Source organism: Monodelphis domestica, chromosome 6 (genome assembly GCF_027887165.1).
Source record: "Monodelphis domestica isolate mMonDom1 chromosome 6, mMonDom1.pri, whole genome shotgun sequence".
NCBI classification, from domain to species: Eukaryota; Metazoa; Chordata; class Mammalia; order Didelphimorphia; family Didelphidae; genus Monodelphis; species Monodelphis domestica.
This window is the reverse complement of record NC_077232.1, coordinates 79929322-79956241: the sequence shown is the minus strand read 5'-3', so window position 1 is coordinate 79956241 and position 26920 is coordinate 79929322. Positions and strand designations below refer to the sequence as shown.

General features: G+C 37.0%; 1 protein-coding gene across 9 annotated transcripts in view; it reads left to right on the top strand.

Moving 5' to 3' along the window:
• LOC100022326 (DNA polymerase nu) overlaps positions 1-26920 on the top strand; it is a 479612-nt gene that overhangs the window by 31197 nt on the left and 421495 nt on the right. For all 9 annotated transcript variants that reach the window (XM_056802319.1, XM_056802316.1, XM_056802317.1 and 6 more), the window contains exon 4: positions 26813-26865. In XM_056802319.1, coding sequence (XP_056658297.1) covers positions 26813-26865 — 53 coding nt within the window. The remainder of the gene's footprint in view (positions 1-26812; positions 26866-26920) is intronic.

The window sequence follows — 26920 nt, the reverse complement described above, 5'->3', positions numbered from 1 at the left end:
GGATGAGTTCATCCCATTCACGTTCAAAGTTATGATTGTTATTTGTGGATTCGCTGGCATTTTGATATCTTCCCCTAGTTCTGACCTTTCTTCTTTAGCTTTCTCCTTTTGAACCAGTGATTTACTTTAGGTCAGTCCCCCTAGTCCCCTCCCTTGATATGCTTCCCTTTCTAGCCCCTCCCTTTTTGTGCTCCCTTCCCTTCCCCCCTCTCCTTCCCTCTCCTTCCCTCCCTTTTTGTACTCCCTCCCCCTCCTTGATTTTCCTTTCTTTCTTGCCCTAATGGATAAGATAGAATTCAGGATCCCACTGGATCTAAATGTTCTTCCCTCTCAGATTTGATTTCACTGAGAGTAAGGTTTAAGTAATTCCACTTCACGCTCTCTTCCTCTCCTTCTCATATGAGAGTTCTTCCCCTCCCCTTCCCATGTGTATCTTTATATGGGAAAGATTATTCTATTGATTCCCCCCCTATTTCTTGAAGTTAATCTTATTATTATCGTGATTCCCCCCTCCCTTTTCCTTTCTTTGCCCCAACTTTCCCCAAATCTTCTTAATGCCCCAATCTTTCCCTATGCATGTTTCTTCTAACTACTCTTATGATGATACAATTTATGAGAGTTACAGAAAACATTTTCCCCACATATTAATATATATAATTTGATGTAAATGTAGTCCTTATAGAAGAGAGTTTGACTTAAAGAAAAAGATAAGATTTATCTCCTTTTCCCTTTCTTTCATATTTACCTTTTCATGTTCCTCTTGCTTTCTGGGCTTGGATATCGAACTTTCCACAGAGCTCTGGTCTTTTCTTAGCAAATGCTTGGAAATCTTCTTTTTTGTTGAATGCCCATACTTTCCCCTGGAAGTATATAGTCAGTTTTGCTGTGTAGTTGATTCTTGGTTGGAGACCCAACTCTCTTGCCTTTCTAAATATCATGTTCCATGCTTTGCAGTCTCTTAGTGTGTTAGCCGCTAAGTCGTGTGTGATCCTTATGGGAGCCCCCTTATATCTGAAGCTCTTCTTCTTGGCTTCTTGTAGGATTTTCTCCTTTACTTGGAAGCTCTTGAATCTGGCAATTACATTCCTAGGGGTTGTCTTTTGGGGATTTAGTATAGAAGGTGTTCTATGAATCCTTTCTATTTCTATTTTGCCCCCTTGCTCCAGAATGTGAGGGCAATTTTCTTTTATAATCTCCTGTAGAATAATATCGAGTTTATTGTTTATCTCTGGTTTTTCTGGGAGACCGATAATTCGGAGATTTTCTCGTCTCCCTCTGTTTTCCAGATCTGTGACCTTCTCAGTGAGATATTTTATGTTTTCTTCTAATTCATTAATTTTTTGGGTTTGCTTTATTGATTCTTGCTGTTTTATCATCTCGCTTTCTTCGAGGTGCTTAATTCTGGTCGTTAGGGACTGGTTTTGCTTTTCAGCCTTGTCTGCCCTTCTATTGGATGCTTCGAGTTCTTTTTCCAATTGAGCATTCTTATCTGTCAGACAGCTGATCTCTTTCTCCCATTTTTCTTTCCAGGTTTCCATCTTTTGGATAAGTTCCAGTTTGAGATCTTCCAGAGCTTGTTGATAGTTTCCATTTTGGGAGGCGTGTTCTGAATTTTTTTGGATTTCCTCCTCATTCTCCTCTTTTCCTTGGGTACTTCCACCATAAAAGTTTTCAATAGTCACTTTTTTCCCTTTCTTCCTGGAAGCTTGATTTTGGGCCATGTGAGCCATCCCTTTGGTGGTTTTATTCCCCTTTCCTTTTTGGTCTGGGATCTGGGTTATATGGGTGGTTTTTCTGTGAATTTAGGTTGCTTCAGACTAGTTCTTCCCAGCCTCCGAGGTTTCTTAGAGTGCTGGGTCCCTGATCACAGCCACACTGCCCAGGTGTTCAGCTCCGCCCAGCTAATCAACGCGTGGTCGGCCCCTGTTGTTTAGCTCCACGGCGATGTTCAGGGCAGCCGCCCCAAGTACAGCTCCACTGAAGAGCTGGATTCTCCAGTGAAACCGCCCTGAGGCGTTTTTTCCTGGCAGTCCCCAGATCCCAAGGACCCTGGAGTCCCTCCCCCTCCCCCCCAGACAGAGACGTTCCCCACTCACTCGCTGTCCTGGTGAGCACTCAGGTAGCTCACTCTGGTTTAGTAGGGGGGAAGGGCGGCTCAGTTCACTTTTCTGTGCAAGCTTTTCCTTCTTATTTTAGTGTGGAAATGTTCAAGCCCCACGTACCTTTGCCTCTGTGGGGTACTGGGGAGTCCTTCTGTTCCTCCAAAGGTGATTTTATGCTCCTTTGATGTAGTCTATTTCGTTCGGTGCCGGGGAGAAGAAGCGTGTGGCGTCTAGATTGCAGCCATGATTACCCGGAAGTCCTGTATGCTGCATTCTTACATGACCTCACGAACACTAGTACAAAATTTCAAAGTCCTTCCATGTCTTTTGATGTTGATTGTAGAAACATATGTGTCTTGGTTTTTTCATCTGTGCTGCATACACTTGTTGCCTCTCATCTACTCTTGATTGAAGTCCTGTGTTCTTTAACATTCAGGAACATCCAGGAACATGCATGTGTGTATGATTTTACATGTGCACGTATGTAAGATTGAATTAGTTTCATTGTGCATGGAAGTAAGGTATGAATTCTTCATGTGTGTTTGTCAGTATTTATGAGATAGTTCATGTGTGGAAGTTAGCTTTTCATATGATCATCTTCATGTATGGGTATATGTAGTATGTTGTATTGTATAATTTCTTAGATGTATGTTATTACAAATTTGAGGTTATCTTTTCTCAGTTGATGCTTGATTTTTCACAAGGGGTCTTTTATTGGTATTGTTTGCTTCTCTTTGATGTTCATGTTAAGATATTTTGACTTTTGAGGTTTCTTGGAGATAGAGTGATGATATAATGTATTTCATCTTCTTAATCAAATATTTTGTTACTTTTTATTTGTTGTTACAATTGTTGGCAGAGACTTTGTAGAGACTTTTAATTGGAAATAATTCTAAAGTACACATTTTCCTGTTTGTTTTATTGTCTATCTATCTGGAGCTATTTCATTTGCTTTTGCAGTACTTGTTTCGGTTTTAATTGTACTCTCCTGTGCTTTACTTTATACTAACATGTGCAATGCTCTCTTGTCTTTCATAGCTTTCCATTCAAAGGGACTGTTGTTGATTATGGTTAGGGCTATTTCTTGCAGATGTTCTATTTATGTATCTTCATTGATGGTAATGTCATGGGTGTGATGCAATTTTACATGTGAATGTGACTACATTGTTGTTTCTTATGAGATGTCTGAAAATATGAGGTAATATCTTCATAGTATACCCTCCCTCTCTTTCTCCCCCTGGTAGAGATTTGTTTTAGGATGGAGATTGAGAGATATGGGTTACCTATTTCAGTTCTCATCTATAACTTTATGTTAAAGTCTTTGATAATAGCTTCATCCAATGTGAATATATGCTTCAATAGCATCCTAAGTGTTTCCCATCTTCCATTACTGTCTGTTTGTATTTGTCATAGTCATGAAGTTAAGGTTTGTCAATGAAAGTTTAGGGGTTATCTTGATGTGATTAAATTCCTTAATTTTCCTTTGTCAGATTTCATACCTAGGACTAGTCCTTGTTCTCACAAGATTTTATGTTGTATGTTACCCTATGAAACTCAAACTAATCCTGGTTTCAATCTTTCTCCACAGATGGTATTTGTCATGTTTTTGAAGTTAGAGAATAGATGTGAAATTGTATATCTCCCCCTTTAACATGGACAGATATGATGGCTTTACTGTCCTACCATGCCAAAGTGGTTGACCATATAGCATTTCAAATGGTGATATATGCAAATCAGTTCTAGGTTTAGTTTTTATGTTAAACAAAGCAAGAGGTATAACATCTCTCCATTTTAAGTGTGTTTTCCCTATTTGTGTTTCTAATTCTTTGTTCATCCTTTACAATTGGCCTGAACTTTGGGGTCTGTAAACTGAGTGATAATTGCATTTGATCCCCAAGTTCTTGTAGATTTCTTGTAGAACTTGGGAAGTGAAATGAGACCCCCTGTCCGAGTCTATGGTGTCAGGAATGCCATGTCTAGGTATTATCTCTTTTAAAAGAAATCTCACTACTGTGGCTGTGTCATTTTTTTCTTGGCTGGACATGCTTCAACCCATCTTGTCAGTCTATTCACAACAACTAATGCATATTTGTATCCCTTGTCTTTGGGCATGTTAATAAATAAATTTGAGTACATTGGAAAGGCATGTAGCTGAGAGGTCTGCCTCCCAATGCGATGTTCTTAAAATGTCCTTGATTATATTTTCTGCATGTCTCACATGCCTGACAAGTTCTAATGGCATTTGTTGTTATTCCTGGTACCATCCCAAAATTCTGTATTGTATCCAGAATACCCTGTACCCCGTAATGCCCTTTTGTATGAATCACGGTGCATAAATGTTGATATAATTTTCTAGGGAGAATGGGTTTACCCCCTTGAGCAATCCAAATGCCTTTGGTTAATTTAGCACCTTGCTGCTCCTTCCATGACTGTATTTCATCTCCATTGCAAGCTTTGGTGAGATTATGCTTCTCAATTAAAGAGAAATTCAGCACACGGTGGGGTCTGAATCTAGCAGCATATTTTGTGATTACATTTGCTCTATCATTCCCTAGGGATAGTCTGTCGTTTCCATGAGTATGTGCCTTGCATTGGATTACGGCCACCTCTTTTGGAAGTTCTATATGCTTTTATAAGATGTTCTATTAATTTGCAATATGCAATTGGTTTCCCAGCTGATGTTTTATACCCTCTGTTTTTCCATATGATTGCAGAAGAATGCAAAGTAGAGAAAGCATAGTGCAAGTCTATGAAAATGTTAACCCTTTTTCCTTTTGCTAACTCCAGAGCCACAAGCAGGGCCTTTAACTCAGCACCTCGAGCGCTAACATGACTTGGCAATGATGCATGCCAAAGCATTTTGTCATTGTCAACTGCAGCTCCTGTGACTCTGAGTCCTTTGTGAATATATGAGGACCCATCAGTGTATAATTCTATTTCTGGATTGATAAGAGGTGTGTCCTTAGGGTATTTGTTAGGTTTATGCATCATCAATCATGCAGTGGCTTTCCACTTATTAGCAAATCTGGAATCAGTAGCTGGGTTTAGTGGTCCACATTTATGAATAGTGATGTTATTATTGCCTAACAAAATTATTTCATACTGGGATATTCTTGCATCAGTAAGTGAATGCATATTCTGTGACCTTAGCAGTTTTTCTACATGGTGTGCAGAATACATATGCGAGTTGCATCCCAGTACTATATCATAATATTTTTTCACCATAAGAACTGTTTCTACCACACTTCTGAGGCAATGTACCATTCCCTGTGTGACAGAATCGAGGATAGAACTATAAAATTATATAGCCCTTAAGTTCAGCCCAAAATACGGTGCTAACATTCCAGAAGTGATGCCTTTAGCTTCCTGGACATATAAATGGAACTCCTTCTTATAGTCTGGTATTCCCAAAGCTGGAGCTGATAGAATGGCTCCTTTCAACTGTGATATCACTCCCCATTCAGGGGTATTGAGAATGCTACTTTTTAGTCTTATATAAACAAAGTGGGGGACTTAGTTAAGAACATTTATTAAGCATTTGTTATGTGCTGAGGATACAAAGAAAGGCAAAAGATGGGCCCTGTTCTCAAAGAACTCAGTTAATAGAGACAATCTGTGAACAGCTATATATAAACATAGTGTATATATTTAATTTGGAGATAATTAACATAGAAAAGATGCTGGACTTCATTTTTTTATTTAGAATATTTTTCCATGGTAACATGATTTTCCGTCCCCCTTCCCTCTCCCCTTCCCAGAGCTGACAAGCAATTAAACTGGGTTATACGTGTATCATTGTTCAAAACCTATTTCCATCTTATTCATATTTGTAGTAGAGTGATTCTTTAACATCAAGACCCCTATTGAACTATGTGATTGATCACATGCTTTTCTGTGTTTTTGTTCCCACAGTTCTTTCTCTGGATGTGGATAGCATTTTTTCTCCTAAGTTCTTCTGGATTGTCCTGGGTCAATGCATTGCTACTAGTTAGTAGAAAAGTCCAATACATTCGATTGTTCCATAATGTACCAGTCTCTGTGTACAGTGTGTTCTCCTGGTTCTGGTCCTTTTGCTCTGAAGATGCGAGACTTCAGAGGAAATGAGAAAAGATTTCCTGTAGAAGGTTTTAAAAAGCTGGGACTTGAAGGAAGTCAGGAAATCCAGAAGGTAGAGATGAGGAGGAAGAGCATTCCAGGCATTGGAGACAATTAGAGAAAATGCCTGGAACTGAGAATTGGAGTGTCTTCTTGTGGAAGAACCATGAGGTCACTGGATTGAAAAGTATGTAGTAGTGAGTTAAGATGTGAGAAGACTGGCAAAGTAATGAGGGACTAGGTTATAAAAGGCTTTGAATACCAGATGATTTTGTATTTGATCTTTGAGGTGATGGGGAGCCCCTCAACTGAATTTGATAGAGAGGTGACATAGGTTGAATCTGCTCTTTAAGAAAATCACTTTGGCAGGTCTATGGAGGATAGACTGAAGTAGAGACTTGTGCAAGGTGACTAACCAGTAGGTCTGTTAAGAGTAAGAGTAGGATGAGGGATAGAGTTGAAATTTTTCATAATATTTCTCTACAATACTGCTATGGATTAAGAACTATTGACCAAAAAAAAAAATCTAAAAAAGTTGGAGCACCAGTGGTATTTTCATCTCTTCTAAAGAATCTAAAGATTCTAAAGATTCAAGGGAGAGTCTTTGGGAGAGAGGCAGATAAAAGAATATCTAGTTAGGAAGTGTATGAGAAAGGATTGACATTTCTGGATTACCCTTTTAACATATAAGAAGGAGAGGCTCATTTGGCTAGAACTGAGTAGACCTAATGAGAGTTGGTAAGATTTTTGTTTAGAATCTTTCAAAGTTGGTGAAGAATGCTGTAAATTAAAAATGGAAGGGAAAAGGAAAAATGATCCATCTATTTGCCAAGCCAGGTACCACATAGAAAGAGGAATCAAAAGAGAGGGCCATTATTTTTTAAGAATCATTATGGAGAGAGCAGTAATCCTAGGGCCTCAGTGAGATCACATTATGAGACCCAGGACAACTCCCTCTAGGAGTTTTGCAGATAAAGCCACCCAGTCACTGAATGATCATTGAAATAACCCTAGGAGCACAAGAACAGGAGGACTTGAGATGGACAGTTGTTCCAGTTCTTAAAACCAGAAGAGGATGGAGGTGACAACATAATAGACTAGTGAGCTTAACCTCTCTTCCTGGCAAAATTCTAGAACATTCTAATAAATATAGGTTGTGAGTGGGAAGAACATTGGACTAGGTATCAAAAGAGATCCAAGAGTGTTTCCTGCCCCTGACTTGGGCTTGCTGTAATTCAAACTTTCTGAGCATTTTTCGTTAACTGTAAACTGAGAATAGTACCTGGATTTATTACTTTATGAGGTGATTCTGGTGATTGAATTATTAATTCACTTTGGTATAGTGAATAGTTTTCACTATTATTTAACATATTGTACTTTGCAGGCCACAACTCACAAAACAAACCATTAGTTATTTATAAATGATAGTGCACTTAGATTCAACACTGCTTGAATAACTATATCTAAAAAGTGAGGTCTGTGTCAACTTGAAACTCCCAGGAATATATCCTTAACTTTGTGCTCTTCAACATTTTTGTCCCACTGATACTTCCTACTATGTGACATTAAATTAGTAAGCCTTCATAGGCCTCAGTTTGTTCTTTTGTAATGAAGAATCTGGAATAGATGACTTGTAAGAACCTTTGCTATTCTAGCACTATTTTCCTATAAACCTGTGACTATGTGCGTATAATATTTGCAAATCACACAAGGCTGAGAGAAATAGTTAACATGTATGACAGTCAGAAAAAGATTTATTAATAGGCAAGAACAATGTACTATATTAATAAGGCGGAATTTATAAGATTACATATGAGTTAAATCAACTTTACAAATATCGTAAGGGACACATGATGTGAAAAAAATTTGAGGAAGTTAGTGAATTTCAAACTCAATATGTGTCAACAGTATGACATGCCAGGCAGAAAAGATAATGTTATCCAAGTCTACTTAAAAAGAAGCTTAGTAAGGTATGTGTTAATTGTATGCACTCCTTTCTGGTTAGAATACTTCTGGAATACTGTGTTTGGTGTGTGATGCTATATTTTAGGAAGGGCATAGACAAAATAAAGCATTTCCTGAAGAAGGTAACAAGGATGATGAGACTGGAGACCATGACACACAATTAGGTAAAGGAATTGGAGATGTTAACCTATAGAAAAGATGATTTGGGGGGGGGGGCATGATGACTGCATTCAAATCATTCAATGGGTATTCTGATGAAAAGAGATTAGACTTTGTTCTGTGTAGTAATAGAAGGCAAGACTAAGAGTTAGGCATTTGTAGTTAATGTAAAAGCTGGCAGCTACTTGTCAGGAATGTAATAATGAATGGGTTTTTATTGAGGGATAGGTTTGTACTAAATAACCATCTCCACATCATATCCCTCCTTAGGATCTATGGAACTTGGTGCAGACTCACCTCAACCCCCAAATGCCATCCCCTTTTTCTTGGCTTGCAGTTTGGCTGCATCATTGGGTGATCCCAGGGTTTATCTCATGTTGCCAGGTTACCTCTATCTATTAGTACAAAATCACACTGCTGTTTTAAAGTGATATTTTTTCAATATGAAGAGAGGTAAAGTATGGGTAAGTGCAGAAATTGAAGAGGGGATAGAAACAGGAAAACATAGAAGGAGGCACTGTTTATGCAAATTAATATTCTGTTGGTGGAACATGAACTAATCCAACCATTTTGGAGAACAATCTGGAATTCTGCCCAGAGAATTATAAAACTATATACCCTTAGACCCAGAAATACCACTGTTGCCTCTGTTTCCCAAGTAGGCCAGGGGGAAAGGGAAAGAGCCTATATGTTCTAAGATATTTATAACAGTTCTCTTTGTGGTGGATAGAAATTGAGGGGATGTTCATGAATTGGGGAATAGCTGAACAAGTTGTAGCATATGATTGTGATGGAGTACTGTTGTGCTATAAGAAATGAGGGGGCAAGTAAATATTTTAATAATATGGAAAGACCTACATGAAATTATGAAAATAAAAATGAATAGAACTAAGAGAACATTATATAAAACTACAGAATTAATGATTGAAGAATAATTTGTGGATGTCCACTTCCAGACAGAGAATTGATAAATTGAAACACAAAATACATAGTTTATATGTACTTTTTTTTTTTTGGCCTTCTCTAGTGCAGAGAGGGAAGGAAGGGAAAAAGATACTTGGGTATTTAAACATAATGAAGAAACAAATTAATAAAAGGAAAAATTAATATTGTCTTATATGTTAGATATATTCTAATTTGCCTAATATTGCTATAGGCTAATTTAGTTTAATTCATCAAGTATTTAATATGGAATTTATTCCTGGAAGTAAACATTCAGTGCTAACTATGGTATAATGTTTAGAATAAGTTACAGTGTGAAGTATATGCGCTGTGATATTTTTAAAAATCCTTACCTTCCATATTAGAATCAATATTGTGTATGGTTCCAAGGCAGAAGAATGGTAAGAGCTAGGCAATGGGGGTTAAGTGACTTGCCCAGGGTCACACAGCTGGAAAATATCTTATGCCAGATTTGAACCCAGGACCTCCCATCTCTAGACCTGGCTCTCAATCCATTGAGCCACCCAGCTGCCCCATGCTGTGAGGTTCTTACGCTGATGTAGTTTCCCATTGATTTTAAAGATTAATGAAAGAAAATCAGAAAACAACCTTTGGCGAGGTATCATTTAGAAATCCAACAGTTAGAGCAGATTTAGAATAATTCTGTCTTTTTAATAAAATGTATTCATCAGAGTGTCATTAAAATGTTATAAATCTCCTAATAAATGAAATGCATTTTTATGAACCATATATACACATTCACATATCATTAGTATATATTAAAGTTCATTATGGACAAACATCTACATGAAATTTAATTTTTTTTGAATAATAATTTGGAATTATTATTTTACAAATAAACTATTGAAATTTGGTGTTTTGGGTTATTAAGAGTAATTTGTAAAGATAGAAACCTCATGAATTTGAGACCACTTAAATATTTTCAAATTTTCTTTTTTAGAAACTGAATCTCATCACTACTTTCTGCCACCTAGTGGGTTTTTTTGAGATTTCAGGAAAACATATTTGTCTCTGTCTCTATGATAAAATTGTTTACTATTCATTCAAAGAATATTGGAGGTGTAAGAGGCCTTGGAAAAGACTCATTTAATACTACTACCCTCCTCATTTATATAAGAGAGAGAAAAAGAATAATGCAAGGCAATAAGCATTTATATGGCACCTGTTATATGCCAGCACTATACTAAGTGCTTATCAAATATCACTTAAATTGATCCTCACAACAAACCTATAAGGTAGACGCTGTTATTATCCATATTTTACAGTTGAGAAATCTGAAGCATATAGAACTTAAGCTACTTTCCCATGGTTACACAGCTGTTAAGTGTATGAGGTTGGATTTAAACTCATCTTCCTGACGCCATGTTCAGCTCCCTGTTTACTCATTATGCTACCTGTCTAGATGAGGTAACTTGTAGCTCAAAAATGTTTTCACTTGTCCAAGATCACATAACTAAAAATAGTAGAACCTGGACTTGAACCCTTAGGACTCATTTAGTTATCTCATTTTACAGTTGAGGAAACTAAAGTCACGAAAGATCCAGTATTGTTTGTGCTTTTATGAGTGGAATTACATATAATAACAATAGCTAGCATTTATATAGTACTTTAAGGCTTACAAAGTGCTTTATATATGTTATTTAATCCTCAATAATTCTGTGATGTGTATATTATTATTATTATTATTATTTCTAATATATAAATGAAGAAACTTTGATTAATTTCAGTTTATGAGAAATTCAGTGTTATACATGTTGTCATGACTTGTATTTTCTACTGTTCTCTTATCTCTGAATTCCCATTGTACTTACTATGTATAATGTGCTTTGTTACTTAATTATGTAATGTTTTTTAATGTATGTGAAGCCTTTAGACTATTGAAAGAAAGAATTTATGCCTTGTGCTTCTTTGTATATTTCCTGTTCAGGTTCCTCTTGACCCCCAAATAGCACCAGACAGAGGTGGCCTATTGATTAGAGATGAAGCAAGGAACTTTCCTAGGACTTTACATTGAAAGGCACCTTCAAGATAACTTGTTCAAACTCCTCATTTTATGGATGAGAAATTAAAGTCCGGAGAAGTCGAATGCTTTGCCTAGGGTTACTCAGAACTAAGGCTCAAACTCAAGTCCTCTGACCTTTAAAACATTAATTTTCACTAAAAAGCTATCATCTTTCCTCCTCACATTCACAATTAAATTCTGCAGATCAAATTTCTATTCTCAATAGAAATCTCTTTAACTTAGCAAAAATTCAACATGAACTTTAGCATAACTTTAGGCAAATTATCACAAAGTTTATATTAGTCAGATTTAATTAAATTTCAAATATACAATATACAAGTAAATAATGTAGAATGAGAAAATTCTTGTAACTATCTGCAAGATATTTCTAAAATATAGCACCATCTACATCTTTTTTGTCATTCAGTCATTTTTCATTCATGTCCCACTCTTTATGACCCCATTTTGAGTTTTCTTGGCAAAGATATTGGAATGTTTTGCCACAGCTCATTTTTACAGATGGGGAAACCGAGGCAAACAGTATTAAGTGACTTGCTTAGGGTCACACAGCTAGTAAGTGTCTGAGATATATTTGAACTCAGGAAGATGAGTCTTCTTGACTTCAAGCCCTGTACTCTCTACACTATTCCACCTAGTTGTGTAATAGATAAAGGAATTGTAGGGATTTAAGAAGTACCGGGGATAAGGAAGGTTTTATAACAGGGAATGGAGGAGTTGAAGGGATAGAGGGAATAAGGATGCTGGTGAGGTAAAAGGAGAGAGATACCCCCTGCTGAGAGGCTATCTTTGAAAAATGGGATTCCTGAGAAATGGGCCAACTATGATAGCCTGAGGGGATGTCTTCTCTATTGATTGATGTTGAAGATACCCCAGAGCAGGTAAGCACAGACCCCCCTGAGGGACAAGCCTCCCCTAGATCAAGGTCACCTGGCAGGGGTCCAGTAAGAACTGTTTATGGTTGAATGGCTGTCCTCAGGTTCAGCTCCCTCTTTGTCCCCCTGAAATGATAGTTCTCTTATCTGACAGCAGGTTATTTAACTCAAGATGAATTTAATAAGTTTGGATTGGGAAGATATCAGGGAAGAGGGAATCGGGATTTCCCTAGATTGGGTTTGAGTCTCTCTTAGCTTTTGAGCTGAGGCTGGGCCTCACTGGCTGGTGGAGGGTTTCTTTTATTTTTGTTTATGCTAATCTGTGCTAGTTTTCTTAAGTTCAAAGTTTTTAGCAGTAGACAGCAAGAGGAAGAAAGGGTTCTGACTTTCCGATCTGGTTGGGCCTGTTTCTTTGGGCTGATGCCCCTAAAGACCAGCCTTACAGTTCAAACTGCTCCCCTTCAATCCTTTTGTTTGATGACACAATCCCAGGAATCCAGGTAGAACACACAGTTGGGAAAATATAGGAACAGAGGTACTTCTATCCAGAGATAGGGACAGAGTGCTCCTTCCAGTCTGAGGGCCAGGAAAGAGAGCCCTTCGAGAGCAACTGTCACTCCCCAAGTCACCACTCCCCTCCCCCAACTATCATCACTGTTCATCAATTTCACTCTAACCTTCCGACTGCTGTTTGCTCCACCTCAGTGACAGAAAGTCCAGAGCTTGATTCAGTTTTTCTTTCCACAATCGTTCCCTTTTTTTGTTGTGACCTTTCCAAGGTCGCTTATATTTATTATACTTACCAGGCTACTAAATCTACTTTCTAACTACTCCCCCCCAAAATAATAAAATTCCCTCAATTACTCTACCACTATTCTATGCTAACTTTATCTACTCTAAGGAATTCCATGCAGGAAAGTTTGGGTAAGGGTAGTTTTAGGGTTTTATAATAAATTCAGTACAATAAATGTTTGAACAAAACCATTATAAAGAAATTTGAATCTTAGTGCTAATACTACTTTTGCTAAGTAAAACTAATATAAACATTTTTCCTATTTAATTTATTTATAATTATTTGCAAACTATTTTATCTATATATTTCCATTAAACACAATTTCAGCATCAGCTTTACAATAAACAATGAAAAGTTTACTATCTACAAATGCAGCTTAAGTCTATTCCTAAGTATAACTGTCTATGCTATACTTAACTTACTCCTCATCTATTCCCTACTTATTATAACTATTCTCTAAGTACCTAGTCTAATCTATAACCTAATCTTATGTAACATATATACATGCTATACTACATATTTACAGGCCCTATCACTATGTTACTAACCTAATTATAGTATATATATTATTTATAGAGATTATTTACATATAATACAATAATATACATTGTTCCTGCATCCTGATGTCAGTCAAATAGAAATATTTATTGATATTTCTATTTGCCTAAGACCTTATGGAACTAACTATATACATATTTATATTTTCCATAAATGTAATTTCAGACACTCATTTATTTACACTAGATCTCCCAATATATATCAGTTGGTGATTTTGTGTTTTGTGTCTAATAGTGTTGTGTTGAATGAATACTTAAAAAGTTTTTTCAGATTTCCACTTCTCATGTTGACTGATGGATCTCTTTCTTCCAAGTTATGTAGTGTTGCATGCTATTTCCCTAATATGTGAAATTAATTTTGTTTTATGATTTTATCATACTCAGTCTTACACATAAGTCCTGTTTTCCGTCTGTCCTCTTCTTATATAAACAAATTTACAAAGTTCAAAGTCCTACCTGTCCATTCCAGCTTTTTCTCTTTGTTTCTTTTCTCTAGCAGCTATTAAACAAATGTACAAAGTTCAAAGTCTTAGCTGTCCATTTCATCTTTCTCTATTTGTTTCTTCTCTCTAGCAGCTTTTCTCGATGCTTTTCCTCTGGGATGCTTTAAAATCTTTCCCTTTGGGCTGGAAAATTGTCTTCTCCTTGTTGTTGTGGTGTGCTTGACTGCCGGGATCTTGTTGTCTAGAACATTATGTGTCACTATTGTTTCTTTGTGGTGTACTTTTTTATGTTAATCAGTTGTTTTCATTTCTCAGTACTATCTTTTGTGTAACTCTATTCTATGTCTGTTACAGTGATGTTGAATTTTTATGGTTTTATGTGAGAACAGTGGAACCATGAGTCTTTCCCTGCAATTTTTATAGCTGTCGGGGTAGTAAGCAATACTTCATGTGGTCCAGTCCATTTTATGTCTGTAGCCAATTTTCTATTAAATTTTTTTAAAGTATACTTTGTCTCCTGGTTTGATGTTGTGCAAATTGTAATCCAGGGGTACTGCTTGTTGTATCAAGCCCATTTTGTGCAACTCTGCTATTCTTGTTTGTAAAGCTTGTATATATTTTGTTAATTGACAGTTTCCACCTATCATTGCAATGTAAGCTGGTTTACAAGTCCTTCCTTGCCAAATTGCGTGTCCATATAGCATCTCAAATGGAAATATGTGCAGATCTCCACTGGGTCGTGTTCTAAGATGAAACAGAACTAATGGTAGAATGTCTATCTATTTTTGGTGTGTTTCTGCACAAAATTTTCCTATTAATGTTTTTATGTCTTTATTTAATCTCTCCACTTTCCCTGAACTTTGGGGATGATATGGTGTGTAGTATGTTGCTTATATTCCTAGATTTTTATAAATTTCATTTAATAGTGATTGAGTAAAGTGACTCCCATGGTTGTCAATCCACCTGTACCTAGCATGGAATATTTAAACACAGATGGCAAAGTAGTGATTCATAACAAACATTTCATAATTTTATCATGGATTATCCTTTTGCCAGATGCAGTGATATGTATTAATTTCTTTTTGTTTAATTAGTAAGGCAAAGTCACTTGAATACTTTATAGGAAAATTTATTTTTAATTGTTGGTAGTTTAAATTTTTTTTTAATTTTTATTTGGTCATTTCCAAACATTATTCATTGGAAACAAAGATCATTTTCTTTTCTTCCCCCCCCCCCCCCCCCATAGCCCAAGCGCAATTTCACTGGGTATCACATGTGTTCTTGATTCAAACCCATTTCCATGTTGTTGGTATTTGCATTAGAGTGTTCATTCAGAGTCTCTCCTCAGTCATATCCCCTCAACCCCTGTAGTCAAGCAGTTGCTTTTCATTGGTATTTTTACTCCCACAGTTTATCTTCTGCTTGTGGATAGTGTTTTTTAGATCCCTGCAGATTGTTCAGGGACACTGCATTGCCACTAATGGAGAAGTCCATTACCTTCGATTGTACCACAATGTATCAGTCTCTGTGTACAATGTTTTCCTGGTTCTGCTCCTTTCGCTCTGCATCACTTCCTGGAGGTTGTTCCAGTCTCCATGGAATTCCTCCACTTTATTATTCCTTTTAGCACAATAGTATTCCATCAGCAACATATACCACAATTTGTTCAGCCATTCTCCAATTGAAGGGCATCCCCTCATTTTCCAATTTTTTGCCACCACAAAGAGTGCAGCTATGAATATTCTTGTACAAGTCTTTTTCCTTATTATCTCTTTGGGGTACAAGCCAAGTAGTGCTATGGCTGGATCAAAGGGCAGACAGTCTTTTATCGCCCTTTGGGCATAGTTCCAAATTGCCCTCCAGAATGGCTGGATCAATTCACAACTCTACCAGCAATGAATTAGTGTCCCTACTTTGCCACATCCCCTCCAGCATTCACTACTTTCCATAGCTGTTATGTTAGCCAATCTGCTAGGTGTGAGGTTTTCAACCTCAGAGTTGTTTTGATTTGCATCTCTCTGATTATAAGAGATGTAGAGCACTTTTTCATGTGCTTATTAATAGTTTTGATTTCTTTGGCTGAGAACTGCCTATTCATGTCCCTTGCCCATTTATCAATTGGAGAATGGCTTGATTTTTTGTACAATTGATTTAGCTCTTTGTAAATTTGAGTAATTAAACCTTTGTCAGAGGTTTTTATGAAGATTGTTTCCCAATTTGTTGCTACCCTTTGTAAACCTTAAAATTTCTCAGACTTATGAATGTTGGAAATTTCCCCCATTGGGGAATCTTCTACTTAAAAAAATTCCCTAGCAGATGGTGAGAACTCTACTTGAGTGTGGGGGCTCCTAGCTATGGGAGTGTCCCTGCTCCACCCTACTTAAGACTGCTTTAGGACAGAAAAAGGCTTGCTAAACAATGAAAGTACTTTGATCCATGCTTATGGAAGGGACAAGAAGTTCTTTGAGTCATGACTGTTTTAGAATTGATACAATGGGATACTAAGTACCTATAAAGGTGGGGCAACTTGTAAACTACTTAAACCTAAAAGGGTGATAACTTATTCAGAGGTTTTTTCTAATGAAATTTGTTGACACAGCAGCAATTTTCCTGACTTACTAAAGAGATTAAAACTACTCAGCTGTGAATTCAAAATGGGCGGTCCTTTAGAAACATCTACAGTGATTGGTAGATGTAAGGACTTAGGGGAGGTGACAGAGGAGATTTTGCCCTTAAAAATAAGAGCTTGGATCTCATTCAAGGATCTCAATTTCTGACTCTCATTCTGAAGGAGAGCTCCTTGAGGAGCTCCTCTGAGGGGCTCTGTACCTCTGGGGTAGGAGCTCTGGAGGCTCTTGAGAGAGGCCCTTTGAACAATCTCTGGCTGGAAGACTCTTTGAGGAAGGATGCTGGCCCGGTGTAACTAGTATCCTTGTTTAGTCAGACCTTGTGGTGAGTATTAAAAAACTGACTGATTTCTCTTTTAAGACTCAGGTCTAGGCCATATTGGCTTGAGGCCCTTCATACTTATTCCTTTATTTCTCTCTCTTTCTTTGATTACTCATTGTATTGTTAATTAAAATCTCTATAAAACCCAATTGACTTGGGTATATGAATAATTGGGAATATTCCCTGGCGACCACCTTATATTTGATTTTAAAACCCAAGACACTGTAGTGAAACATATTTCTGCAGTCAAATTTACTCACCCTCTCTTATATCTATCACAATTTATATCTTCCACTATTTTAATCACTACAGTTTAAGACCTCAACCATTTTAAATCTCACACCTTCTGATTTTAGTTACATTGGTTTTGTTTGTACAAAACCTTTTTAATTTGATGTAGTCAAAATTATTTCTTTTACATTTTATGACTCTTTCTAAGTCTTGCTTGGTTTTAAAATCTTTCCCTTCCCAAAAGTCTGACAGGCATACTATTCTTTGTTCAACTAATTTACTTATAGTTTCCTTCTTTATGTTCAAGTCATTCACCCATTCTGAATTTATCTTGGTGTAGGGTGTGAGGTGTTGATCCAAACCTAATCTCTCCCACACTGTCTTCCAATTTTCCCAGCAGTTTTTATCAAATAATGGATTTTTGTCCCAAAAGCTGGGGTCTTTAGGTTTGTCATAAACTGTCTTGCTGAGATCATTTATGCCAAGTCTATTCCGCTGATCCTCCTTTCTGTCTCTTAGCCAGTACCAAATTGTTTTGATAACCACTGCTTTATAGTAGAGTTTGAGATCTGGGATTGCAAGTCCTCCTTCCTTTGCATTTTTTTCATTATTTCCCTGGATATCCTTGATCCTTTATTCTTCCAAATGAACTTAATTATGGTTTTTTCTAATTCAGTAAAGAAGTTTTTTGGTAGTTCAATGGGTATGGCACTAAATAAGTAAATTAATTTGGGTAGGATTGTCATTTTTATTATGTTAGCTCATCCCACCCATGAGCAATCAATGTTTTTCCAATTGTTTAGATCAAGTTTTAGCTGTGTGGAAAGTGTTTTGTAGTTGTGTTCATATAGTTGCTGTGCTTGTCTTGGCAGATAGATTCCTAAGTATTTTATATTGTCTAGGGTGATTTTGAATGGTATTTCGCTTTCTAATTCTTGCTGCTGAAATGGGTTAGAGATATATAGAAATGCTGATGACTTATGAGGGTTTATTTTGTGTCCTGCAACTTTGCTAAAGTTGTTGATTATTTCGAGTAACTTTTTGGTTGATTCTCTAGGATTCCTTAAGTAAACCATCATATCATCTGCAAAGAGTGATAGCTTGGTCTCCTCATTGCCTATTTTGATGCCTTCAATTTCTTTTTCTTCTCTAATTGCTACTGCTAGTGTTTCTAGTACAATATTAAATAATATAGGTGATAATGGGCATCCTTGTTTTACTCCTGATCTTATTGGAAAGGCTTCTAGTTTATCCCCATTGCAGATGATGTTTCCTGATGGTTTTAGATATATACTGTTTATTATTTTTAGGAAAGGCCCTTCTATTCCTATACTTTCTAGTGTTTTCAATAGGAATGGGTGTTGTATTTTATCAAAGGCTTTCTCTGCATCTATTGAGATAATCATGTGATTTTTGTCAGTTTGCTTGTTAATATGGTCAATTATGTGAATGGTTTTCCTAATATTGAACCATCCTTGCATTCCTGGTATGAATCCTGCCTGGTCATAGTGGATGACCCTTGTGATGACTTGCTGGAGTCTTTTTGCTAGTATCCTATTTAGGATTTTTGCGTCTATATTCATTAGGGAGATTGGTCTATAATTTTCTTTCTCTGTTTTTGACCTGCCTGACTTTGGGATCAGTACCATGTTTGTGTTGTAGAATGAATTTGGTAGAACTCCTTCTTGGCCTATTCTGTCAAATAGTTTGTTTAATATTGGGATTAGTTGTTCTTTGAATGTTTGATAGAATTCATTTGTGAATCCATCTGGACCTGGGGATTTTTTCTTAGGGAGTTCTTTGATGGCTTGTTCAATTTCTTTTCCTGAAATGGGGTTGTTAAGGTAATTTATTTCTTCCTCTTTTAGTCTAGGCAATTTATATTTTTGTAAGTATTCATCTATATCACCTAGATTGCCATATTTGTTGCCATATAATTGGGTATAGTAGTTTTTAATGATAGCTTTAATTTTCTCTTCATTAGAGGTGAGGTCTCCTTTTTCATCTTGGATACTGTCAATTTGGTTTATTTCTTTACTTTTTTTAATTAGACTGACTAGTCCTTTGTCTATTTTATTTGTTTTTTCAAAGTACCTGCTTCTAGTCTTATTTATTAAATCAATAGTTCTTTGACTTTCAATTTTATTAATTTCTCCTTTGAGGCTTAGGATCTCTAATTTAGTCTTCATCTGAGGATTTTTAATTTGTTCACTTTCTAAGTTTTTAATTTGCATGCCCAATTCATTGACCTCTGCCCTTCTTAATTTGTTAATATATGAACTCAAGGATATAAATTTCCCCCTGAGGAAAAGCAACTGCTTGACTACAGGGTTGGAGGAGATAAGACTGAGGAGAAACTCTAAATGAACAATATAATGCAAATTCCAACAACAGGGAAATGGGTTCGAGTCAAGAACACATGTGATAACCAGTGGAATTGTGCGTCGGCTATGGGAGAGGGAAAGGCGGGGGGGTGGAGGGGAGGAAAAGAAAATGATCTTTGTTTCCAGTGAATAATGTATGAAAACGACCAAATAAAATAATGTTTAAAAAATTAAAAAAAAAATAAATTTCCCCCTGAGGACTGCTTTGGCTGCATCCCATAGGTTTTGAAAGGATGTCTCATCATTGTCATTTTCTTCAATGAAATTATTGTTTCTATGATTTGTTCTTTAACTGGTTTTGGAGAATCATATTGTTTAATTTCCAATTAATTTTCAATTTACCTCCCCATGTTCCCTTACTAATATTATTTTCATTGCATTGTGATCTGAGAAAGTTGCATTTATTATTTCTGCTCTTTTGCACTTGTTTGCAATGTTTTTATGCCCTAATACATGTCAGTTTTTGTGAATGTACCATGTGCTGCAGAAAAGAAGGTATATTCCTTTTTGTCCCTATTTATTTTTCTCCACATGTCTACTAACTCTAATTTTTCTAAGATTTCATTCACTTCTCTTACCTCTTATTTATTTTTTGTTTTGATTTATCTAGTTCGGATAGAGGAAGGTTCAGGTCTCCCATTAGTATAGTTTTTCTATCTATTTCATCCTTGAGTTCCTCTAGTTTCTCCTTTAGAAATTTGGATGCTATGCCATTTGGTGCATACATGTTGAGTACAGATATTTCCTCACTGTCTATACTGCCTTTTACCAGGATGTAATTACCTTCCCTATCTCTTCTAACTAGATTTATTTTTACTTTGGCTTTGTCGGATATCATGATTGCGACTCCTGCCTTCTTTTTGTTAGTTGATGCCCAATAGATTTGGCTCCACCCTCTTACTTTCACCCTATGTGTATCTAACTTTCTCATATGTGTTTCTTGTAGACAGCATATGGTAGGGTTTTGGACTCTAATCCACTCTGCTATTCGCTTGCGTTTTATGGGTGAGTTCATTCCATTCACATTCAGAGTTATGATTACTAGCTGTGTATTTCCCAGCATTTTGATTTCTGCTCATTTACCTGCCTTTTCTTCTTTTCACTATTTCCTTCTACACCAATGTTTGCTTTTGAACAGGCCCCCTTGTTCCCACCCTTATTTTACTTCCCTTTCTACCCTCCTCCCTATTTATCCCCCCTCCCCTTATTTTCCCTGTAGTCTTTCTAAAATTAACCCCCAGCTCCCTCCCCCTCTTTTACTGCTTCCTTCCCCACCAGACCGTTTGTTACCCTTCTACTCCCCTATAGGGTGCAAATCATTTCTCTGCCCCCAATGGATTGGATTGTTTTTCCCTCTTTGAGTCACTTTCAAAGCACGTAAAAGTTGAGTATTTCCTGTCTCTGACCTCTTTACCCTTCCAGTGTATTGATGTTCTCCCCCCTCCCACCATGAACTTCTTTATGACATATAAATTTACCCCCATTTGTTTCTTTTCCCATTTCTTTTAATATTAACCTATTTTAAGCTGTAGTTATATATATATGCATACTCATGTGTATGTATTTTTGCATGCATATATCTAGATACCTATTTATGTCTTGTCCTTTCATCCTATACAGTTTGTTGCTGTTCCCTCTAAGTGTACTTCTTTTTACTGCCGAGGCAATAACAACAGTTTTTAAGAGTTACCAATGACCTCTTTTCTTATACGGATACATATCATTTTAACTTATTGAATCTCTTAAAATTTTTTTTTGTTATTCTTTTTTTCCCCTCTTTTTAAATTACCTTTAGATGATTCTCTTGAGTTCTGTGCTTGAATATCAAATTTTCTGTTCAGGTCTGGTCTTTTTTTTACGAATTCTTGAAATTCTTCTATTTTGTTGAATGACCATACTTTCCCCTGTAAGTATATAGTCCATTTTGCTGGGTAGTTGATTCTTGGTTGTAGACCTAGTTCCCTTGCTTTCCAGAATATCGTATTCCATGCCTTTCTTTTTTTCAGTGTGGATTCAGCCAGATCCTGAGTTATCCTCACTGTGGTTCCTTGGTATCTGAATGACTTCTTCTTGGGAGTGTGTAATATCTTTTCTTTGGTCTGATAGTTCTTGAATTTGGCTGTAACATTCCTGGGTGTTGTCAGTTGGGGATTAAATACAGGAGGTGATCTGTGGATTCTTTCAATCTCCACTTTTCCCTCTTCTTCAAGGATTTTGGGGCAGTTTTCTTTAATAATTTCTTGTAATATAATGTCCAGGATTTTTCTTTTGTCATGGTCTTCTGGTAGGCCAATAATTCTTAAATTGTCTCTCCTTGAACGATTTTCTAAATCCTCTATTTTGTGAATGAAATGCTTCATATTTTCCTCAAGTTTTTCATTCTTTTGGTTTTGTTTTATAGTGTCTTGCTGCCTTGTGAGGTCACTCAATTCTAGTTGTTGTATTCTGGTTCTTAAAGACTGGATTTCATCCTTAGTTTTTTGGTTGTCCTTTTCCTTTTGGTCGGATTTTCTTTGGAGGTCATCTTTCATCTTCTTCACCTCATCTTTCATCTGCTTTGCCTCATCTTTCATCTCCTTTGCCTCATTTTCCAGCTGGTTGATTTTGGCTTTCAAGACACTATTTTCTGTTTCCAAATGACTTATCTTAGTTTTTAAGTTCTTTTCCCAATTGTCTTCAGCCTCTCTTAATTGTGTTTTGAATTGCATTTTGAGTTCTTCCAAAGCCTATATCCAATTCACTGGAATTTGTGATTTTTCCTTTGCTGATCCCTCCCCCTCTGTTTCATTCGCTCTTTGCTCATTACCTATGCAGAAGCTGTCTATTGTAATTTCTTTCTTCTGTTTCTGTTGTTTGCTCGAGTTTAGCCTTTCTTTGCTTCCCATATTTGGCTGTGCTCTTGCTCCTCTCATTTTGTTTTGGTTTTGGGGCTGTCAGTTTCCCCTCTTGGAACTTTGTCAGATCTCTTGGTACAGTCTCTAGGGGAGGAATGTTAGCTTCCCTGTCCTCTGGAGGCTTTTGATTGGATTGAGTTCAACTGGGTCGGGCTGTATGTGGTATGAAGCTCTGAGGCTCTGAAGACTCCTGGAAGGCTGGGCCACTCAGTCTCTCTCCAGTTCTCTCCAGCTGCTTCTCCACTGTCCACAAGTGCCTTTGCCAGCCTCCCAAAACTCTGAGGAGTTCTGATGGAATTAGGTTTAACTGGATTGGTCTGGATGTGCCCCGAGGCAACGGTGAGACTGGAGCCCGATGGAGGGACCCAGCCACAGCCGGTTTCTCCCTGGCTTTCTCCCTGCTGTTCAAGCTGGATGCTCCGAGCCCGGAGCCCCGCTGCTCACAAGGTAGACCTTCCAAACCAGCACCTTTGCCCTCTCAGAGGTTCCAGCTGCTGCTGGGGGCTCAGCCCTCTGGGTTGTGGGGGAGGGGTCCTGGGACCTTCGCTCTGCCTTCCCCTTAGCCCTGAGTATTCTCGGATTCCGGCTTTTGGGGGGGGTACCTTTTGATTTGAGTCCAGAAGGAGGGTTCCCCGCTTCTGTCCTGTTGTTCAGATTGAATTTTGGTGCCCTAGGAGCATTCAGTCTGTATCGGTTAAGGAAGGGTCTTCCATGAGGTCTGAACTTTTGCTGCTTGCTAAGCTGCCATCTTGACTCTGCCCCCTAGGAATTTGTTTTTAAGAAACAAATTTCCATACTCTGCACATTTTCTGAAAGTATTTGGTATAGGAGAGTCCTCAAAATTCAAGAAATGGTTCTTGGTCTATTTTCTGGGCATCAATGAGAATTTATAATTATGTATTTTTCTAATGCTTTTTCCTATATTTCCTATATTGTGATGGAAATTTCTTATTACCAATTATAGTTTGCAATATTGGGAAATAGTTTTGATGTTGATTCTGAATTTTCATTATCACTGAGATGCATTTTTGCATAGCAATACTAGATTAGTGAATAGGCAGTTAGGTAAGAAGATTTCCATTTTGTATTTTTTTGAGCTGGGTCTTGTTCTATTTAAAATTTTTATTTAGAATCTTCAAGCTGGAAGGAATCTCAAATTACTCATTTTATTGATGAAGAAACAGACCTAGAGATATAAATGACCAGAATTATAGAGTAGACAAAAAGATTGGACAGATGCTAGTCTCCTGATTTCATGGAAAAGGCGTTTCCCCATTATACTCTGTTGCCTCCATCTCTCAGGCTATTTGTCATTCTCTTTGCCTCTTAGGCTATCTTTCTGTCTTTGTTTTCTAGGAGTTAGGTCTAGCTTGGAGAACAGAATGGGAGAGGATGCAGGGAAATGGCAGTACTATTTCTTTTACTCCCATTTCCTGACCTGTGGTCCATTGATTCAGCCTTTTGAATATCCAGGTCAAAACACAGAGAAGAAAGAAAAATCTGAAGACATATTCTAGTCTGTTTACATAATTTTCTTCAATTTTTATGGTAGGATATAAGATTCCAGAGTAGTGCTCATTTTTCCTATAGGACTTTCCCTATTGGATCTTGGAGAGTATTGACCATAAGTGAAGTGTAATATTCGCCTCCGACTTCTTGCTTTATTGTGACCCTTTAAAGCAGTCTCTTTTTCTGTATAGTAGCCAAGCACAAGACTTTCAAATTATCTGGAAAAAATCATCCTTCAAAGCAAACAATTTGAAGCCAGTCCCTGTCCTGACTGTTGAACTGATGATAGAGCGACAATAAGAATATGAATCCATCCTTGTTGGGCACACCCATCTTTGGGGCTTTATATTTTGGGGGATGGATATTGGAAAAAGCAAGAAATAGGACCTGGGGAGGGGTCTCTAGTTAAAAAGTTTGAAAACTGCTGACCTACTTCAGCTTTGCTTTTACTTCATCAGAAGGCAATTTGTGCTCTTTAAGTTGTATTAACTTTAGAGGGATGGAGCCAAGATGGCAGCTTAGTAGCAGTGAATGCCAAAAGCACTCTGATAATTCTTCTAAACCAATCTTTATAAAGTGCCTCAAAACAACAGGAGTCAAAAATCAACAGCATGATGGAATGAGGGGGCTCTCCTGCTGAGCACAACTTGAAAAGTAGGCAGAGAGTTGATTTTCATGGGATAAAGGGGAATGAGAAGCAAAACTACACACAGAGGAGTGCTGGCCTGCTGTGACAGGTTCTGAATCTGAGCATAAGCCAACTTCAGGATCTCCGGACCCAGGTTACACTAATAATAGAACATCCCAGACCCACCCACTCGAGGTTCCAGATTCTGACTCCAGCCTGCAGTGAGACCTGAAAGTCCATAGCACTTGGCCCTTTCAAGCCTGCGCTGTGGTGAAGCTTTTAACCTCAGGACAAAAATAGCTCACAGTGCCAAGCCCTGCAAACCATCAGCAGAGGAGACAGAATCATCAGCTTTCAGAATTCCCAAACCACAGGCAAAAATAGACTGGGAAAATGAGCAAACAACTAAAGAAACACCCAAGTCTTCAAAATTTCTATGGTGACAAAGAGCAAACCACAGAACCAATATTGGACTGTGCGATCCAAGCAAGTACATGCAAAACTTCAAAGAAAAGTGGTAATTAGTTTCAACCACTGAAAGAACTGAAAAAGAAATTAATAAATCAAATAAGAAAGGTCAAAGAAAAATGAGAAAAAGAAATTAAAGCAATACAAAAATAACAGCTTAAAAAGCAAAAAACAAAACAAAACAAAAAAATAAATCCTCCCCAAAACAACCCTGGGAGGTAGGTGCACTTATTATCCTCTTTTTATGACTAAAGAAATTGAAATAAACAGTTTGTGACCTGCCCAGCATTACCCAAATAGTAAATGTATAAGGCCGAACTTGAACTCAGATCTTCCTAACTCTAGACCAGTGGTTTTCAATCTTTCTAATGCCATGATCCTGCAATACAGTTCCTCATTGTTGCAGTGACCCCAAACCAAAAAATTATTTTGGTGGCTACTTAAAAACTGTAATTTTACTACAGTTATGATTCGGAATGTAAATACCTGATATGCATTATGTATTCTCATTGCTACAAATTGAGAGGTTGAGAACCCCTGCTCTAGACCCAATGTTCAATCCATTGTACACCAGTGGTATGTAGAAAAGAAGGTCAGGAGGTTATCAGTTACATATTAAATATATATATTTTAAAAGCAAGCTGTGTGTGGTAGAAACTTGTAGTTTTTTGATCATTCTCTATTTATATAAATAACACATAATAAAGTAGCAAGAAGATAACCTTGCAGGAGAAGGCTTAAGTGGTTGGGAAATATGGGAAGGCTTTCTACAAAAGTAATTTTTGAGATGAGTTTCAAAAAAAAATTCAGGCATATCAAGAATCAGGTAAGGAAGGAGAGCTGTCCCAGGCCTAGAGGACAAGACTGTGCACAGACAGGGAGATGAGAGGTGGAATATTTTAATGGTGCTGTCATAGCTCAGAATGAGTATAGGGGACCTCTTTTGGAATTTTCAGAGGCCATTTATTAATAAGTAACACAAAACCCCCCAACATTTTTTAAAACCTGAAAATAGCATTGTCATACAATTTGATCTTAACCTGTTTACCAGACTTAGGCCTAAATGATTTTCATCTGTTTCCAATAAACCAAGTCCACCTCCAAAATAAAAGATCTATCCTCCACTGAGGTAGTTATTTCAAGTTCATATTTTTCTACTTTACATTTGATAATTTGTTATTAAATAACAAGCATATATTTGCATATAATTGCCTGTAGACTTTGTATTGAACGGAAGACACATTTATTATATATACTATGTACTGTGTTAGGTGCTTTCCAAATATCTCACTTGATCTTTATAACAGGCTTGGGAGGCACGTGATAGTATTATTCCCATTTTACAGTTGAAAAAATTGAGGCAAATAGCTTAAATGACTTGGCCAGGGTTACACAGCTAGTAATTGTCAGGCATCAAATTCAAACCCAATTCTTCCTTACTCCAGGCCTGTGCATTCTCTTCTGCCTGCCTCATTGACTAACATGGAAACATTATATTATCCTGATCTCTGCCCCCCCTCCCCCTTGGTTATTTAACTTGGCTTATGTCTGGAATATTCTCCATAAGCATGTGTCCTAATGCATTGTTATAAGGTGATAGTTAAATTATATTATTTTCAATAATTTTATTTTATTTCAAATATACAAATAGATTATTGTAAGAAAAACCTATTAATTTGAGTTTATTCTTAGTGTTTTGTTAGTAATGTGATTTTTCCCCCAACTCTTCTTTGTCTTAATAAACCACAATTGTATGTGCTTTTCTTATTTTTAAAAGATGAGAAGATAGGACATTATTCCAGCATGAAGGATACACTTCTGGAAAATAAGGCAAGTATACCACTGGAAAAAGTAAGATTATAGAATGGTTTAAATAATTTATTTC